Source organism: Molothrus ater, chromosome 24 (assembly GCF_012460135.2).
Source record: "Molothrus ater isolate BHLD 08-10-18 breed brown headed cowbird chromosome 24, BPBGC_Mater_1.1, whole genome shotgun sequence".
Classification (NCBI taxonomy): Eukaryota; Metazoa; Chordata; class Aves; order Passeriformes; family Icteridae; genus Molothrus; species Molothrus ater.
This window is the reverse complement of record NC_050501.2, coordinates 4479415-4498602: the sequence shown is the minus strand read 5'-3', so window position 1 is coordinate 4498602 and position 19188 is coordinate 4479415. Positions and strand designations below refer to the sequence as shown.

At 42.6% G+C, this 19188-nt stretch overlaps 1 protein-coding gene across 5 annotated transcripts in view; it reads left to right on the top strand.

The window, feature by feature from the left end:
- ZMYM4 (zinc finger MYM-type containing 4) overlaps positions 1-19188 on the top strand; it is a 39075-nt gene that overhangs the window by 3324 nt on the left and 16563 nt on the right. The window contains exons 2-10 of one of the 5 annotated variants that reach the window (XM_036397242.2): positions 8665-8707; positions 9106-9633; positions 11170-11237; positions 11804-11974; positions 14671-14749; positions 15465-15717; positions 16295-16469; positions 16579-16791; positions 18804-18954. In XM_036397242.2, the coding sequence (XP_036253135.1) occupies positions 8665-8707; positions 9106-9633; positions 11170-11237; positions 11804-11974; positions 14671-14749; positions 15465-15717; positions 16295-16469; positions 16579-16791; positions 18804-18954 (1681 nt within the window). Of the gene's footprint in view, positions 1-8664; positions 8708-9105; positions 9634-11169; positions 11238-11803; positions 11975-12621; positions 13219-14670; positions 14750-15464; positions 15718-16294; positions 16470-16578; positions 16792-18803; positions 18955-19188 lie in introns of those variants that run through there. The other 4 variants (XM_054517190.1, XM_036397243.2, XM_036397244.2 and 1 more) reach the window with 4 other exon arrangements.

The following is a 19188-nucleotide window of genomic DNA, read 5'->3' as shown; positions in this document are numbered from 1 at the left end:
CTCATTAGGGGCTGGAACTGGACGATCTTTAGGGTCCCTTCCAACCCGAATCATCCTGTGAGTCTGTGCCTGGTGACCTGTACCCCAGCATTCCTTCCACAATGCCTTTCCCTAGGGAAGTCTTACAGGAAGTTTTCTCTCACGACTCCGAGGTTTTCTGTCATTACTGACTCCGTTCAGATGATTTCCATCATCCATTCCATGAGGGTGGCAAAGGCCTAAGAGCTCTTGGACCTCACTTGTGCTGTTGCTCATAACATTCGTTCTCTGGGATCCTCTGAACTCTTCAGAAGGAGGTTTCTGCAGCAGAGAATATTTCATTGAGGACAGGTCAGCAGGACTGGGCTGCTTGCAGTGTCCATCCTCTTAGCCTGTGTTCTGCCTCTAGTGCCATTCTTTTTTCCTCTGGAAAGTGCTCCTCAGAAATTCCAAGGGAAATCAGACATTTAAGAGACTATAATTTGCTTTACCAAACTAATATCTATCCAAAAATTATGTGATGCATCTGTTTTTTCTGCAAATACTGATTGAAGATAAATACATGGTAATGTATTTAATTTTGGTTACTGTGTTTTCTACTGTTTTAGATAAATTTGTTTAATTTTAAGAGTAGTCGGAAGTATTGCAGGGGTTACCTCTACATTAGATAGTTTAAAAGTGTGTTGTGTCTAATGCCTTTGAGTTTTTTAGTAAAAAAAAGTGTGATGACCAATTGTTGTCATAACCAAAGTTTAATACATCAGATTTTTGGTGACAAAGCCAAGACTTTGATTCTACATTTGGTCCTTTTCTCTTTTGAGAAGATGCTGGTCCACAGTCCCAGGGCAGGATGAATTGCTGCTGCCAGAATTCTTCAATTTCCTTTGGAAAGAGAGGAAATCTGAATCATTAGCCTAATAAACTAATGTTTAGTTGTCTAAATTTAGGTGAGAAGAACTTGAAACAGAATTAGCACAACTATACAGAGTTATTCCCACAGGAGGCATTTTGGAGTACTTCCTTTTTTTTATTATTATATTTTTAATAACTTATTTGTGTATTTCTGCAAGTCTTGATATTTCTTAAAAGCCTTGAAAGAACATGAAAAGATTTCATCTGCATTGAAATTCATCTTTATATGGTGCTGTTTGCTCAGAAAGCTTTATGAAGTACAGTTAATGCAGGCTATTAACAGGATTTTGTTGTGTTTAATCGTGGAAAAGGCAAAGAGGAAGCCAGAATTAGGGAGGTACTTTGAAGAATGAAGTAGATATTTTGTCTCTTTAAGGACAGAAATACTGAAATAGAATTGGGTGTACATCCAGGCTCTCCCATTTGCACCATCAATTGCTGTTGGCACTGAGCTCTTAGGAGAAGGGAGAGGACTTGCAGTACCTGGTGGAGCTGAGCCCAGTCACCAGAGTGGGGCTGGGAGCACAAACCAGGCTGGGCAGGACATGCTCCTGCTGGGTTTGTCAAGCAAAGGGTGCTACAGCTGTAGATCTTCCCAATTTGTTCACAAAACCACCTTGTGGGTTTCTTAATTGAGGACAGATTGTAATGACGAGCAGAGAACTTGAGGTTCAAACAGTTCACTCTCTTTAAAAATTAACTTCCAGTGGGTTGGGGTTTTTTTTATTCTCCTATTAGTAATATAGCTAGTAGCAACTAATTACTAACATAGTTAATCATCTTTCTGGAATGATTGAATAGAGAGATCTTCCTGAGGTTCTAGAGCTGCTCTTCCACCCTGGATTGTCACCCTTGGCACTTGCTGGTTGTATTCCAGGGACTGGCTTTCCCTAAAGGACAAGTGATGGCTCTCTCTCAATGAGCTGTTCAGCTTCTGAGCTAAATGCAATTAAGGGGATTCCATGCTTTGCAGAACATAACCTTCTGACTAGCCATACTTTTGAAAGCTTTGGCCAAAAGCACACACTTGTGATCTGGACAGTGCTGGCCTGCTTGTGGAATAAGCTAAAATATGTAACTGAACTGAAACACTTGGTTTGGAGTAAGTTACTGCTGAGCATCACAGCATAAACATACATATTGTGACACAGACCCTGCTCTGAATTGGGCATTTTTACATTTTGTAATTCCCATTTAGTTCTCCTGCCTTATGCTGTGAGAAACTGGAATTATTTTTATTTCAGCTCATTTACAGCCTCAGTGTAACCAAATCCCAACCTTAGTGGTTGTTTGTGTCTTACCAGCAGCAGAGAAGTTCAGCACAGAGCCAGAGGTGAGGTTTTGAGGGAAGAAATTCTTTGTTTGGAAACAAAGTCTTTCTTGTGGATGTCTTGATTTGTTTGCTTGCTGCGTGGTTTGTGTCTGTTTCTTAATTGAAAAACCCAAGGCACATTCAAAATCTGGTGTCTTTGCAAAGACCATTGCAAGGAAATTTGTTGTTAATAACAAATATTAGGGAATATATAAATATTAATAACAAATAAAGGGAAATTCTTCCCTTTGAGGGTAGTGAATCCCTGGCACAGGTTGCCCAGAGGGAAAAAATCACAGCCAGCCAGGACTGTGGCTGTCCCCATTCCTGCAAGTGTCCAAGGCCAGGTTTTTGGGACTTGGAGCAGCCTGGGGTAGTGGCAGGAGTCCCTCTTCATGGCAGGGTTTGGAACAAAATGATCTTTAAGGTCCTTTCCAACCCAAACCAGTCTGGGGTCCTGAGATTGCCAGGTGAAACCATGACATGTGAAGCTGCTTCCTTCTCAAATCCATGATTTTGTGTGTGAATGGGAGAAGGGCTTGGATCATCCTATGGTTTTTGTAGGTATAGATTAAACCCACCAATATTCCAGAAAAAAAAATAAGGCTCTCTGTGACTTCTGTATGTTTGACAAATTCATCTTGGCCCTATACATGTTGGTAACAGTCTGCAGGTTCTGTGTGTGCTGGGTGGGTATGGAAACTATAAGGTTTGTTTGGAATTGGCCTGTGAATATTCCAAAAGCTCAGGAATATCAGAAAAGCCTGGTGGTAGAAAGGGACCATAAAAATCCATGCTGAACTGGTCCCTGTGAATGATCCAGAATTCTTAAAATGCAGAAATGAAAAGGGAGCAGCACATGCCTAAATCTTCTGTCCTGACACTTAAAAATTGAAGATGTGTAGGGTAAAACTGTATTTCTTGAACAGAATGTAGGGAGCCAGAAGCAGCTGGGAAACGCCTGCTTTTTTACATGTTTGGGATTTGCCTTTGCCTTTAAAAACTCCCATCACCATCTCCACTGTATTACCTAAATCTTCTGTCCTGACACTTAAAAATTGAAGATGTGTAAGTGAGATGGAAGGTGAAACTATTTCTTGACAGAATGTAGGGAACCACAAGCAGCTGGGAAATGCCTGCTTTTTACCTTTGGGATTTCCCTTTAAAAACTCCCATCACCATCTCCACTGCATTACCCTCAGCCTAGATTTAGAACAATCTTTCCAAGTGTTCAGCATGGCTCAGGGAAGCCTCAGCGACAGCCACCGTGCCGAGCTCGCTCTTTCCCTGTGCCCAGAGGGACTCGGAGCCTGTCCCCGGGCAGGAGGGCGCTGTCCCTGCGCTGTCCCTGCGCTGTCCCTGCGGTGCCGGGGGTCCCGGAGCCGCCTAGGGGGGGCTCTGCTCGGCTCTATGGCAGTGACCCCGGCAGGTTCTCTTCCTGCCGCAGCCTTTCCTTTCCTGTGGCAGGTATGTGCAGCAGCCCGGCTCTTTGTTACCCCGGCTCTTCCCTCCCCCGGTGCTCCGCAGGTACAAATCCCTGGGGCTGCCCGTGCTTCGGGGGGAGCGGCTCCGGCAGGACCTGCTGGGGAATCCCGCGTGTGCCGCGGAGTTCAGCGGTGCCAGAGGTGCAGCGTGGTTGGCTGCTCCCTGCCGGGCATCCCTGCCTGCCATCCCTGCCTGCTATCCCTGCCTGCCATCCCTGCCTGCCATCCCTGCCTGCCATCCCTGCCTGCCATCCCTGCCATCCCTGCCTGCCATCCCTGCCATCCCTGCCTGCCATCCCTGCCTGCCATCCCTGCCATCGCTGCCTGCCATCCCTGCCTGCCATCCCTGCCTGCCATCCCTGCCATCCCTGCCTGCCATCCCTGCCTGCCATCCCTGCCTGCCATCCCTGCCTGGCATCCCTGCCTGCTATCCCTGCCTGCCATCCCTGCCTGCCTGCCATCCCTGCCTGCCATCCCTGCCTGCCTGCCATCCCTGCCTGCCATCCCTGCCATCCCTGCCTGCCTGCCAACCCTGCCTGCCATCCCTGCCTGCCATCCCTGCCTGCCAACCCTGCCTGCCATCCCTGCCTGCCATCCCTGCCTGCCATCCCTGCCATCCCTGCCTGCCTGCCATCCCTGCCTGCTATCCCTGCCATCCCTGCCTGCCTGGCATCCCTGCCATCCCTGCCTGCCATCCCTGCCTGCTATCCCTGCCATCCCTGCCTGCCTGGCATCCCTGCCATCCCTTCCTGCCATCCCTGCCTGCCTGCCATCCCTGCCATCCATCCCTGCCACCCATCCCTCCCTGCCATCCCTTCCTGCCATCCCTGCCTGGCATCCCTGCCATCCATCCCTGCCATCCCTCCCTGCCATCCCTCCCTGCCATCCCTCCCTGCCATCCCTTCCTCCCATCCCTTCCTGCCATCCCTTCCTGCCATCCCTGCCAGGGCCCTGCCACGTGGAAAAGGTCAGGGGATGCTTCCTGAGCTCACCCCACCTGCCTCAAGAACAGCGATTGAAATTTCAATTCCTTTTTTATTATTTTTTTTTGGTGTCTTGTCAGTTGAGTGGATTCTGGAGTGGGGGTAATGCTGTGTGCGTAGAGGGACAAGGAAACTACAGGCAAACTGAGAATCATTTCTGACTATTTTTAATTGCAGTTCTCTTAACATCTGCTTCCTTTCCACAGTTTGCTTATGGGTATGTTAAAATCTAGGATCAAACTTCAGAAGCTTACTAGAAAGACATTCTGTGTGTGTAAAGTAGATACACTGTTTTGTTTATTTCTTAATGGAATTCTGTTTTGCATACAAAGCAATACTGTAGCCATAGGCAGCTTCTCTCTTTATATTGCACCAAAATAATCTATGAATTGTTTGATTTGTGGATGACATGGCTATGTTGAACACCATGAAGGTATGGATCAGCTTTTTAGTCATTTCAAATTAGCATGTTGTATTGAAGTGTAAATATGTGTCCTTCTGTCCTTCTGTCCTCCACTCCCAGCAAAGGCAGGTTAGTGCTGAGGCTGTGACCCTGCTCCCTCAATCTCATGATTCACATCTATAAAAAACCAGTGACATATCTGGTGGAATTTTATTTTGTTTATAAAAGCAATGCTGTCTTTTTTTATAGAGTAGTTACTTTTAAGCAAGTCACACTGCTTTCAGAAATACCTCATTGTTTTGTCACCATTTCTGTATTCTTGTTTCATTTCATTCATTCATTTATTTGTTTTCTACAGCCTGAGTAGGCAGAGCACCACTTTGTGTGTAGTCCTAGCTAATGAGGCAGTCACTAAAAAGGCATAGCCTAAAACATTGAATTTCACTAATACCAAACTTAAACTGTTCTGTGTTAAACTCTTACAGAGTTAAATGATTAAAGCCGCTAAGAATTATTATTCTCTGGCAAATATTTGCTGAGATGATTTAATGAAGGTGGTTTAGAATACTGAATTATTGAGTTTAGTTTTACAACTGCCAGTGTGTTTTGAGGACTGAGTTGAAGAGTTGAAGCCTGAGTATTTGAACAGAAAACTCCATTCCTGAGATTTTCCTTTTGTAGTTATCAAAGACTTAATGCAGGGTGTTGAGGTGCCTTTCTCCTTAGTTCTGGCAAAAGTGACCCAGAGGAAATGCCATCAGTTCCATCTTGGCCCCTCAAGTACTTTTGCTCCACTTCTCACTAAATCTTAAAAAATCTGAGCAGAAGAAATGAAAGGAATTAACAGTGATGAAAGGAGGAAGCATGAGGACTGGAGAGATGGAATTGTCTTGCAGAATTGTAATAGAATAATGTAGAAATAGTAAGTTGGGCATTGTTGTTCACATTTCTGTGTGATACAAGACCATAATCCAGTTAAAAGCTAATGTCCATGATTTATTAAAGTGATACATTTTTGTAACTGGTGATACACAAAATTTCCTCTTGAGGTGGCATTAAACAAGACTGCAGTGACATTGGGGAAGGGACTAGAAGTGTATAACTAAGAAAATACCCCACATTAATGCTGAAAAAAAATATTAGCTCTAATTCCAGGGACAGTCCAGTTATAGACTTATGGAATGAGTAATTTGTTAGGGAATATATATATGTTTATGTGTGTGTAGATACATATGGGTACACACACACAATCATCCCAACACTTTCCCAGGTTTTCTCCCTTTAAATTTTCACTATGTGGGAGTTCTGATGCTGTTCATAGTCAGAAACTAGATGGTGGCTTAGATAAGGCTGCTGGTATTGTCAGATGCTGGAGTTCCTAAAGGCGTAGCCTAAAACATTGCATTTTATAAATTTATAGGTTTATAAATAGGTTTATAAATATTTCCAGGGAAAGTTTTTGACCACAGACTCAGGTCTTCCTCTGTACCCAAACCTTTTGAAAGAAGATGATCTCTTCTTTTCATATCCTCACAAAATAAGGAGTGAAGGAACGAAACAAGGGAGATTTTTTCCCTAGGGTGACCTTGTGTTTGGGAAGTGTCTTGGGTTCTTTCCAGGTAGATTGTAAATGTTTTCCAGCTTCTCTAGAATGTTTCTGGGAGTCCCTCATACTCTTGCAGGTGGCCCCTTGTGCTGACTTGCCTGTTAGTGTTTCTTTGAATGAAACAGTGAGACAGATCCACACTGCAAAATGTATCCCTTGGTAATACAAGCATTCCTGGGCTTGTCAGCTGTTGGCAAAAGATTTGTAACCACCAGGAGAAGGAATACTTAGGGTTTGGGTGTGTAAGCCAGCCAGGGTTGTGTAGGACCTGGAATATTTTCCCCAGGTACTTTGGGTCTCAAAGGAGTTAAAGAACTACTTTGATAGAAATCTACCCTGAGAAAAGGATAAGCTCAACTGAAAATTCCCTTCATCCTACCATCAAATTCTGATGTGACATTTTTGGAGAGGATAGAGAATTCCTGACAGGAAGCAAAAAAGGATCAAAAAAAGGTCAGTGTAGAGTCAAGGACCTGGGCTATTGTTTTTGCCTCCTAAAACTTCATGCTCTGATATTATTATCAAATGGCAACAAGTTCCTCTCCATGTTCTTCTGTAAAAGTAACCCACCCCTGCTGTCCCTGTCCTCAGCAGCTTCTAGGAGCACTTAGTATATCCAGTATTTATGGGGATTAGTTTTACACCTGGGTCAATTTAGTTGACTCTTAATGGGTTTCTAGATCAACATTCAACTTCCATCTTCCAGACACTCCTGAGATCATTACAGCAGGAGCAGAGCTCAGGCCTTGCAAACCTTCCTGGGAGGTATTTCCTTACTCTTTCCCTGTAGATAATTACATGAGAAGACTTGCATCAGCCTTGTGGAACTGTATCCTTTGGTTTGGTTTGGTTTGGTTCTCTTTTACTTTTCCAGCCTCAAGTGTCTGCTCAGAGAATCTAGAAAGTTCTGGTGCAGTATCCAACTGACTTGATGCCGTGCTGGACATGTCCTCACTGTTCCATGTGTGTCCAGTTAAGCTGAAGGAGCTGCCTTGTCTTTGCAGACCTGCAAGTGGTATTGGAAAGGGACATTTTGCCATCAAATGGCCTCTGGGACAGTCTGTTGTCATCCTTTCCTAGAGCTGCCTGCTACCAAACTGATAGCTCCCATCACAGCCCTGAGAAATACTGGATTTATCAACTAAATGACTTGAGTTAAATGAAATTAAGGCTCATCCCTTTGCTATCAAATCCCATTACTTTCCTTAAGATGGCTTAAGAATTGCAGTGTGAGCAGGATCTAGCAGGAAAGAAGTGTAGAGCTGGCAAGGCAGAGAAAGGAGAGAGGGCTTAAATGAATTACTGTTATCTCTTGGGCAGAAAAGAAGGCTGCTAATGAGTTGGACATTCTGAAGAAAACTTTAATTATCCTTCTCCAGGCACCATCCAAGCATGCCAACAACTTCAACATCTGTCAGAGAGGATGTTTAATGCAGACAGATGTTTGTGCAGCACTCAGTCAGCATCTGGGTCTTCTGTGCTTATGCTCACGCTGACACTCTCTGTGTTGGGAAGTTAAATATTTCATTTCCCTGTTCCTGGAAAGGGGAAAATTCCCTGTAAGAGAGGTGAAACCCTTGGGCCTGTGCTGCCCATGGCAGTGGGAGCTGCCCATGCTCCTGGTTTTTATTTTTGATGTTCAGAGGGAATGAAGGCTCGTGAGTATCAGGGCAGAATCTGTGGCCTTGACCTGGTAATGGTATCCCAGGTAGTAGAGAATATTGACATTCCCTTTCCTCTCTCCTCTGGGAAGCAACACTATTTCTAAATTTTCCTTGTGTGCCTTTTCTATGTATTCTGAGCTCATTAGGGTTAGTGTGGCTTCTCAGTGATGTAACTGTCTTAATTCATAAAAATTTGCTTGAGGCAAAGAAGGAAGGAGGAGGAGGAATTGTGATCCTTCTGCTTGGTTTTGATCAGATACTTTTTAGCAAAGTACATGGCAGCTGACCAAGACAATGACACAGTGCTTTCCTTTTTTACAGTTTGAAGATAAATCTGATGCGGTATTTGATATTACAGAAAAATGTAAGTATTTCTATTTATTCTCTAATGTCATAGTTTCACAAAGCCTTTCTTGGAAGTGTCATTGCTGCTGAACAAGACTGTCTTGCCCTCATCCCAGCCCTTCCTGCTCATTCCCTCCTGCATTGCCTTCTCCACAAGTGCTACAAGTGAGGTGAATGGAAATTAATATTTTTTCTTTCTTTGGTTAGTTTTACTCAGTTCAGCTTCTGCTTCAGAGTGGTGAGGGCAACTGAACCATCCCTATGTCAGCAATGTTTTCACAGTTATGTTGGCATGAAAAGGCTGAGAATATTCAAGAAATTGCAGCATCAGCCAGATTAGGACACTCACACTTCTCCTTCATGACACATGAAATTGGTCAATTTTCTGACAGTTCACTGGGATTTTTGTCTCCCTAGGTGGTGAAATTCTGGATGCAGAGATGTCTGAGGACGCTGAGCACAACTTAACACCTGCCCTGGACAGCTTGTCTTACGGAGCACTGAACCGAGCAGGACCTGAGAATTCACTGCAGGGTGATGATCATGATTATTTTCTGAACTCTGGGGATCTTGCAGGCATACCTGTTGTTGCGAGTGACAACGAAGATGATCAGAATTTCACTCCAAAAGACACTCTTTCTTCAGCAATTCATGATGAAGATCATCTGGAAGAGGGCAAGAGAGTTCCAGATCATGAACTGGACAGTGAAAAAGAAATTCAGGTTCAGAATGCAATCCAGAAGGATCTCACTTCCCCCTTTGAGCAGGGCCCCGTATTTAAATCACTTCGAAAAGATTTTAGCAGAACACGAGATAATGGCAAAGAGACTTTTTCAGCAAAGGACAAGAATAGAGAAGGACATTTTCAAGAACGTGAAAAACGGTCGGAAAAAATCCCTAAAGATATGGATTCTAGATTGAAAAGCAGTTTTCTTGACAAAGCAGGTAACTGTTGCCATCATAGACCTGGCTGCCCAGCAAAGAGGAAGAAAGAATTAGAAAGAAATCAGCAGTAGGGCTAATTTTTAAAAACATCACCTTGTTGAAGAGAACAGGCAGAGCTGTGTGTAGGGGAGCATTTTATGAAGAATCCTGCAATCCAATGAACTCTGTCTTAGGAGGAGGATTTGCAAAGGGCTTGGCAGTGTCAGGGAGGTCTCATCCTCCACAGCTTGTTACAGAGCCTCAGCATAACCTTTGTTGTTGTGGTTTCCTAAACCAAGCTAGGTGACAATTCAAGCTTCCTTTTGGTTTTTCTCACTGTTTTTTATAGACCATGGAGCTTCTTAAAAGAAAAGGTGATGAAGTTTAGGTTAAGTTGATGGCCACTAAAGATTTTTTGAGCAAAGCACCAATTCTTCACTAGTGCCTAGGCATTTAAAGCAGTGTGGATTTGATAGTATCAGGGAAAGGCTTGCTAGAAAGGAGTTAGTGTCTGCAGGAACTAAGCCAGAACATAGCTTGAAATCTGCTTTTCCTGGGAGACTGCTCCCCTTCTTCCTCAAATACTTGTGTCTTGGACTTCATCCAGCCAACATGGAAAGAACCAAAGATGCCTAAAATCCCTTTCTCATTTGACAGTCTCCATAATCTTGCTGCCCACACACTTATTTTTGTCTTCTCAAGCTCTGAAAGTTACAGCAGAGCAGTGAATGAAGGAGTTAAGAATAACCAAGCAGGACCACATGGTTTAATCTTATTCAGCAGAGGGAGGGTGAGCCAGCACGTGAGGCACTCCTGGCTGCTTGTTCACATTCACAGCTTCTAGTTCTGAGGTTTAAACTTTAAATGTTCAGCAACAGCATCTTCAAATCAGTGCTTCCAGGTGGCACCAATGATAGAGAAGCAATAAAAATATCTTGTAAAATAAATTTACAGATGTATCTCTACTTGTACCTTCAGTTAGAAGTCAAGGGAAGAATGTTTCTGTACATAGGATGTGTTTCAGAAAGTTGTAAACACCTACAGTTAAAAGATCAGGTAAAGTAGTCAGTAGTTGAAACCAGAATGATAAATGCTCTTGGTAGCATCCAGCATCTAGGCAAATCCAAAGTTTTTAAATTATATGTTCTAAAAAAGCAGAAGATGCTATTTCCTGAGAAGAGGGGAAAAGGCAAAAGAACAGAACAGCAAAGGAAAAGCTGGAAGATGTTGCTCTGAAAAGTATTTTCTGATTTAAATGTCAAAACAGGGGAGTTCAAAACCTGCTGAGGTGTGGAAAATTCTGAGTGAAGAATTTGCATCGGAAGTTTGCAACTATTTGCTGAATGGGAAAATAATGATCCAATAGAATAATTAAAAAAGAGTCAATTCTCTTTAGGGATTACCACCTTCCCTACAGGGAGGAGAAAGGGAGTAGTTTAATAGTGGTGAGGTGCTGTCAGACACTGGGGTTGGGGAGCAGGATGAGACTCTGATAGTTTTAAAGGAAATGCATTGGAACCTGTATTCATTTCTATTTAATGTATATGTTTTCCTCAGTTCATAATCAAGTAGAAGAAACATTACGGACGCAGTTAGCGCCACAAACTCCAGAAACTAACTTCAGGGTAAGCTATAGATCTTTCAACCACTTTTGCAAGTGCAGCAATATGCTGGAATAATTCAAAATACGTATTTTGTATTTGAGTGTAAATTTGAGTGTTAAGGAAACTGATCTTCTGACTCTTAGACATCTTTGCTACTTAAACAGTACATATAATTTTGTAAAATTTTCCTGAGCCTCTCTTTGGATTGAGGATTCTTTTGGTAGCCACTTTCCTGTTCAGCATGATTGGAGTGACCAGTGAGCCGAACCTACAGCTGGATGCATCCACCTGACCTGCTACTTTTTTTCCACATGAGCCAGGGAACAGCTGTATCCACAGGAGACACTCCCAAACAACCAACTTACAGAGCTGGGTGTCTTCTGCTTGGGCCAGAGGAGTGGAAAGCATTGGGGGTGGGATGAGAGAGGGGGCTGCAGGGAGGTTGAGGCAGCAGCTGCTGCCCAGCATTTCTCCCACCTTGGCAGGACCCAAATCTCTTGGTCTGCAACACAAACTCCCCTTGGCAGCAGCCCAACTCCTCATGGCAGATGCAGGAGGGTGAATTCTTTTTCATATTATTGTTTCAGGAGTCTAGCTACCTATTTTCTAGTAAGGAATCTATTGGACAAGAGCTGGGGAATTCCTTTGCACCAAATATTAGAATTAAGAAGGAGCCTTTGGATGACGAATATGCTAAAGCTATGGCCCCACAGCAGGGACTATTAGACAAAATTAAAGATGAACCTGGTAATTCTGAGGTAAGTTTCCCATTGCATTTCTCATTTTGGTCTGACAGCTGACCGCTTAAGCTGAACGAAAATTCAGCCATTTACTTGGTTTGTTGACCGAAATTTAACTTGAAGAATATAGTTTAGTTGAAGGATTTTTCCCTCTTACACTACTATGAAAAAATTACCCACCCCCCCCTCAACTTTTTGATGTCTTGTTACCTTGTCTCTGAAAATGTTTTTCTTTTCAGTTAGAAACAAAGCCAAGTGCTCTAAAACTTCTGTAACTAAATCTGTGGCAACATAGACACTTTACCTAACTAGGAAATAAACTGTAAATCACATTTTGTTAAATAACTTATGAGTGCTCATAATTAGAGATATTAATTAAAGCAGCTATTGCTGCTACTTCCTTCTTAAAAGCTGCCTTTGCAAGCACAGTAGTTTGTTCCTGTTTTAAATTAGCACTTAAAGGACTTAGCAAAATATTTAAGTACTTACACATCAGTGAAGTCAATTTAAGTATGTGTTTAAGTGACTTTCTTATTCAAGACTGACACTTTTTGTGGTGATACAGGTAAAACTCAGCCATTGCAATCTGGAGAAGGTCTGACCTATGGATTGGGCAGTGCTGGGGCCAGGGTTGCTGAGCTCCAGCCAACCTCTGTGCCACTGGTTTGCTGTGTGACACCAGGGGAACGAGCTGTGCTGCAATTCCTGTCTCCTCACTGCTCATATCTGGGTTACATGTCAGATTTTATATGTGAAAGGTGTGCAAAACTTCCCAAAATGATGCATCCCTTTGCACCAACACATGAGTGTTGGTGTTCCTGTGTAGGTGTTAGTTTTTAGCATCAGTCTTTGTCCTTCTGCTGAACCTCCTCTGCTCTCTGGGCCTGTCTTCCCAGCACTTTTTCTTCTTTTCCCATAATACTCTCAATTTAATAAGTAAAATATTTGCAACTTCAGATTTTACTGTCCTTCTGATTTGTTCAGTCTCTGTGGGATTGTTTGGGTTTATTTTTCCTTGAACCTGTAGAATGTCAAACCACGTGTAGATTAGTTAAATCTGTCTCTTCTTTTGTCCTCCCAAGATGGCATCTGCTGTGTGGATTTGTGTGGAATGCAAGGCGAGATGTCTGTGGTTATCAAAGATCATATTAATAAGTAAAAATGAAGACTTGAAGAATTTAAATGTCAAATATCGTATGGTTCAAAAAATTCCTTCCTGGAGTAAAATCCTGTGATTATCAACTCTGCCTGATACTGGAAAAGTAGGAGAACTGAGTTCATTTTGTTTTGCTTTAGATTGGAATTTCTATGGGGGGGATTTTATGGATTTTTTTTAATATATCCTGAAAGATAAGAGCATTTCTTGCTGTAACCAATAGTTGGAGCTGAAAGTTTTTGGCTTTCAGCACTGTTAAGCTGCTGTGAAACTGCTTGATCATGCACAGTTGATGTCAGGATTTGCCTCCATTTCTTTTCCTGCTCTTGACTAATGATACAATTACAGTTAAAGTGCTTTAAAAACTGTATGTCTGCAAATGATTAATTTTTCAATAATAATAATAAAAATGGTGCTTAAGAATCTCATCACAGCATGCCCATACCCAGCTTTGAACTTCTCAACGTGAGATTTGATTGTTTGAGTCTGATGGTTCACATGGTCAAGGAATACCACTGCCTGTCTCCTGGGAAACATGTTGAGAAATAGTTTGCTTGTCTAGCATAGAAACTTCCAGTTTTCCCACAGGAGTGAGAGGAGTGCTCAGTCTGGGCACGTGCTCAGTGGAGGTTGTTGTGGGATTTTGGGAGCTGGCAGAAGCTGGGGGAGCCTCTCACTGCCACTGGGAAGGGAGAGCTTCCTTTTGCTTAGTGATTCTGAATTGGTTTCCCTGGCAGCCAGGCAGCAACTGTGAATTTAGCTCAGTCATAACATGACATCATGCCTCACTACTCCCAAACGACTGGAAGTAGGCTAAATCTTATCATCTCTGGAGTTCCAAGAGATTATGTTATTCAGCCTATTAAGATTTCCATGTGGAGTGTTCCAAGCTGCTTTCTGGCTCAGATTTCTGGGGAGAGCAGGGGCAGGAAGTGTGCTGGCAGTGGGAATAGCTGCTGGGGACTCAGCCAGTCATTTCTAGCATGTCAGCTATTCCAGCAGCAGCTGTCCAGGGATTTTCTCATCCTGTACCAAATGTGAGGTGATTCCCCTCGTGCTGGAGCTGGGGCTGTGATGGTCCAGCCTTGGTCTGCTGTAAAGCTTCACCTTAGGCTGCTCCAAGGTCCTAACTCCTGGTTAAAACAGAACTCTCCCCTACGAGGTCCCAGCTCTATTTCATTGCTATCCTCCTTTATGTGAAGATAAAACTTCTTTCCCAGAACAGGGGCAAGGCAAAAGCACTTCCAGCTGGAAAGTTGGAATGGGAAGCAGAGATTTCCTTAAGCTTTGGCTGAATTCTGAGCTGTCTTGGAGTGCAGCTGGAGAAGGGGATGCACCAGGCAGCCCCACCTGTGCATTTGTGCCCCCTCAGGTGTGGTTTGCTGTGGAGCTCTGAGCAGGAGCTGTGTGTGCTGCTCACCTGTCACCCAGCCTTTGGAGCAGGCTTAGGACACCCACTCTTCCCTGAGGTTCAATGCAGCATTGTGAAAGAATGGAATCATGTGACCTGTTATTACATGTGTGTATTTGTTCTCCTTTTCCTTTTCCTTTGTTTTAGGAGTACGGCCAACAGCCAAAATCTCAGGAAGGGGAGCTGAAAATCAGTGCTGTATTTTCAGTCAGTGGCAATCCTCTTGGTAAGGAATAGGCAAGAATAATTTCATTTAAATCTGTAAAATGTGTCACCTTTGCAAATAGTCTTGCAGGTCACTCTGCATTTCATTCGCTGTGTCTGATCCCAGTAGGAATGAAGAACTAGTTTGGTTTAGAGAGAATGAAATTGAGATTAAAAATAATAGTGGTTTTGAGGCATAGGAAAATTGAATGTGAAATGCATAGGAGAACTGAATGTGTTAAATAGTCTTAAGCTGAAGGAGGGCTGACTTAGATTAGATCTTAGAAAATAATTGTTCCCCTGTGAAAGTAGAGAGAACCTGACATAGGTTGCCCAGAGCAGCTGTGTCTGCCCCTGGATCCCTGGAAATGTCCAAGGCCAGGTTGGACATTGGGGCTTGGAGCAACTTGGGGTAGTGGAAGGTGTTCCTGCTCCTGTCAGGGGGTGGAATGGCATGAACTATAAATTCCCTTCCCACCTAAACCATTCTATGATTCCATGAAAGGGACGTTAGAAGTGCATTCTCCATCTTCAGAGTAGTTATAAAAATCTGCTATGCAGAAAACCAGCACAGGGCATGTATTTGTGGAGAGTTCATCTGCTATTTGATTCTCCCCTAGACCCTGACAACCCAAATAAAGCTATGAGCCTTGTGCCTGCCCCTACACACCAGTGAGTTCTTTGTACTGGATCTGTAACACTGACTCTGTGTTTTCTCTGTGTGGTTTTTTTTTTAGTTCCACAGCTGTCATCAGGTTTCCAGCCTGCTGTGGCATCCTCTGGCATGAGTAAAATGCTACCCTCAGTTCCAAGCACAGCTGTTCGGGTTTCCTGTTCTGGCTGTAAAAAAATCCTGCAGAAGGGGCAAACTGCCTACCAGAGGAAAGGCTCAACCCAGCTCTTCTGCTCCACACTGTGCCTCACTGGATACACCATTCCAGCTTCTCGCCCACCAGCTTCTACCAAGAAAACCTGCTCGAGCTGCTCAAAGTAGGACAGTGCTTTCATTTGTTCTACTAATAATTGATATTCAAGCAGATAATGAAAGGCTTCAGTTCTGTTCTTGTGCCCCTTGCTGTGTTGGTAGTGCTGCTCCTCTTATGCTTCCCTTCAAAAATTGGTGGCTGATGCTGTTCTTTGTTAATTGGTCTGTCTGCTTGCAGTTCCATTTCCTTAATTGGGTTTTACACACACATAGATTTAAAAGCCTCTGTTGTGCAGAATGCATCTTCTCTTTTTTTATATTTAAATGAGCCAAATATGAAAAACTGTGTTTCAAAAGGTCCAGCATCTGCCTGCCATTTCAAAATGTCATTTCACTCTCAAAATTACTAACAAGAGTACATTTTCAAAAAGTATTTTATGCATTATTTCTTCTAAAGAAAAACAGATTTATGAATCCCTAAAATAAACTAAAACATGGGTGAGTTAATGTATTCAAGGTTTCAATTAAATGGATCCATCCTCTCCTGGAGAATGTTTAGTCTCCAGAATAAGCAAGAACAGCAAGTTGACATGAAACTCCCATTAATCTTTTATCTCTGTGTTTGTTTTTCTTTTTCCACAGAGAAATTCTAAATCCAAAGGACGTAATCACTGCCCAGTTTGACAACACAGACTTCAGTAAGGATTTCTGCAGCCAGTCTTGTCTGTCCACATATGAACTGAAAAGGAAACCCATTGTCACTATCCACACCAACAGCATTTCCAGCAAGTGCAGCATGTGCCAGAAGAATGCAGTGGTAATTTCCATTTTCCTTGTTTAAATTTCTTTAGCTCAGCACAGCTTGCTGGCTCAGAGATGACCAGACATATTCTTCCTGTCCTTGCTGTATGTTCCTTTTCTTGCAGATCAGGCACGAGGTGAATTACCAGAACGTGGTGCACAAGCTCTGCAGCGACGCCTGTTTCTCCCAGTTCCGCTCAGCCAACAACCTGACCATGAACTGCTGTGAATATTGTGGGGGATACTGCTACAGTGGCTCTGGCCAGTGTCACGTCCTGCAGATAGAGGGACAGTCCAAAAAATTCTGCAGTTCCATCTGTGTGACAGGTTACAAGCAGGTATATGTGATGGGACAAGGGGGAATGGATTCCCACTGCCAGAGGGCAGGCTTAGATGGACATTGGGAAGAAATTCCAGGCTTAGATGGATATTGGGAAAAAATTCCAGGCTTAGATGGACATTGGGAAGAAATCCTTCTCTGTGAGGGTGGGGAAACCCTGGAACAGTCTGCCCTGAGAAGCTGCTCCATCCCTGGAAGTGTCCAAACTCAGGTTGGACAGGGCTTGGAGCAACCTGGGGTAGTGAAAAGTGTCCCTGTCCATGGCAGGGAGTGGAACAGGATGGGCTTTAAGGTCCCTTCCAACCCAAAACATTCTGGGATTCCATGATTTCTGTATTTGGACAAAATACTAAAAATAGAATCCATCTAATTTTTATTAGATTTTAAGTGTTTTAAGAAACACCCTTTTTACTGTTTGATTATTTCAGTTACTATATTGGTTTAAGGTAACTGCTTTTGTCATTTCAAGAATAACAGAATCATTAAGGTTGGAAAAGCCCTCCAAGATCATCAAGTCCATCCTTCAACCAAATACCAATGTCCACTAAACCATATCACAAAGTGTCACAGGTCAGAGTGGATTTTGAACACATCCAGGAATGATAATTTGCTGCTCAATCTTTGCCCACATGTGTTGCTCTGGTTTTTTGTCACTACTGGACCAGCTACCAGACAATTCCAGTGTGGGAGAACACACAGTGGGATCACTCAGCAGCAGCCTCCTGTGGCTGTTTTCAGCCTTGAGATGCTCCTTAAAGAGTATTCTTTATTAAATTGTAGCCCTTGAATTAAATGGAAAGGAAAAGTAATAATTAGTTGATAATTATGATTTTAACTTTTAAACTTTTCATATTTATTTTTTATTATTGAAGACCTGAGCATTTAAGAGAACCTTAATTTATTATAATAGCTCAATTATTCTTGAATTATTTATTCTGAAGCAATTACTTTAGGAAAAAATTGCCCTCTGATAACAGAATGGAACTTCATTTTATGACTCGACTCTGCTGTCCCATTATCCAGGCCACTTAGGTCAAGAAAGGCCTAATGAATTGAAAAAAAAATTATGGTAAATGTATTTCATCCAGAAAATTGCCTTCAGAATTAGTTGTCCTCTGAAACAAATCTGGAGATAAAATTAAATAAGCTGGAAACATTTTCATGCTGCTTTTATGTCACACATCAAAACCCCATATGTGATAATTCTCTTGAAAATACAGTATGTTCAAAGCTTATAAGGTTAAGTCATATCTATTTTTAATTGATTTTTAAACAGTATTCAGCTCAATTGTCAGGTACATTCTGATAATTTCTGGAGGTTTGTGGGTGTTTTAAAATCCCTAAAAGCTTGTATTCTGTTCTGTCCTGTGAAGAGCTGGAATAGCTGGTGATAGAACAAAGTGCATTTTTAAGGCTGTCATATTAAAATAATCTGGTGCACTAATTCTCAAAGTTTTTTCCAAACTTAAAGACCTTAAAAAAACCTTAAACACAGAAAATGTGTCTATGAAAATCAGGCTTTTTCCTGTGTCTCTCTTCAAAAGAAGTTTGTAGACCGCACACTGAAAACTGTGATTATTACTAGAATAAGGATCTCTTTCCCATTTTGCTATCAAACATCATCAGGGGACCTGCTTCTCCCTGTTCCTTGTTTTCTCATCTCTTCAGTGGGAATATTGTTTATCTACAGAGCTGATGCATTAAAAACCATAAGCAAAATGTCAATCCCCTCAGCAAGATGTTGGAAGTTGTCTGGTGCAAGGTGCTGATCTGTGCTAGTACCTGTAGGAGTGTTTGCAGACAGCCTGGTACTGGTTAAAGTGGCCTGGGAAGGTGCTCAAACCACAGCTCAGATCAATGAATCTGCACCAAAAATAGCACAGCTAGAAAACAAGCTCTGTTTCAAGCACACCAGCACGTTTTACAAATATTGCATATGTTAGCGACAATTTCCAGGTTAATAAAAAATGCCAAGTTTCAAATGAATAAGCAATTTCCCTGTTTCCACAGAAGTCAGCTAAAATTACACCCTGCACACTGTGTAAATCTTTGAGATCTTCAGCTGAGATGGTGGAGGGCACAAATAACTTGGGGAAGACGGAACTGTTTTGTTCTGTTAACTGTTTGTCAGCATACAGAGTAAAAATGGTCACTTCTTCAGGTAAGCTTCTCCTTTTACTTCTATAGAAACTTCATTTCCTGTGGCTCATATCCCAGCTTTATTTGTCGTGAAAGCTAAGGCTGATATTCTTTTTTGGGAGGGTGGGAAGTGATTTTTTAAGTGCTGCGATGGGCATGAAAGGGCATTCTATTGTAGATAAATGTAGCAGTGATAGTGTAACTATTTCAGTTTTGGTTTTAGGGAACTCCACATCATAACCAATCTTAAATCTGT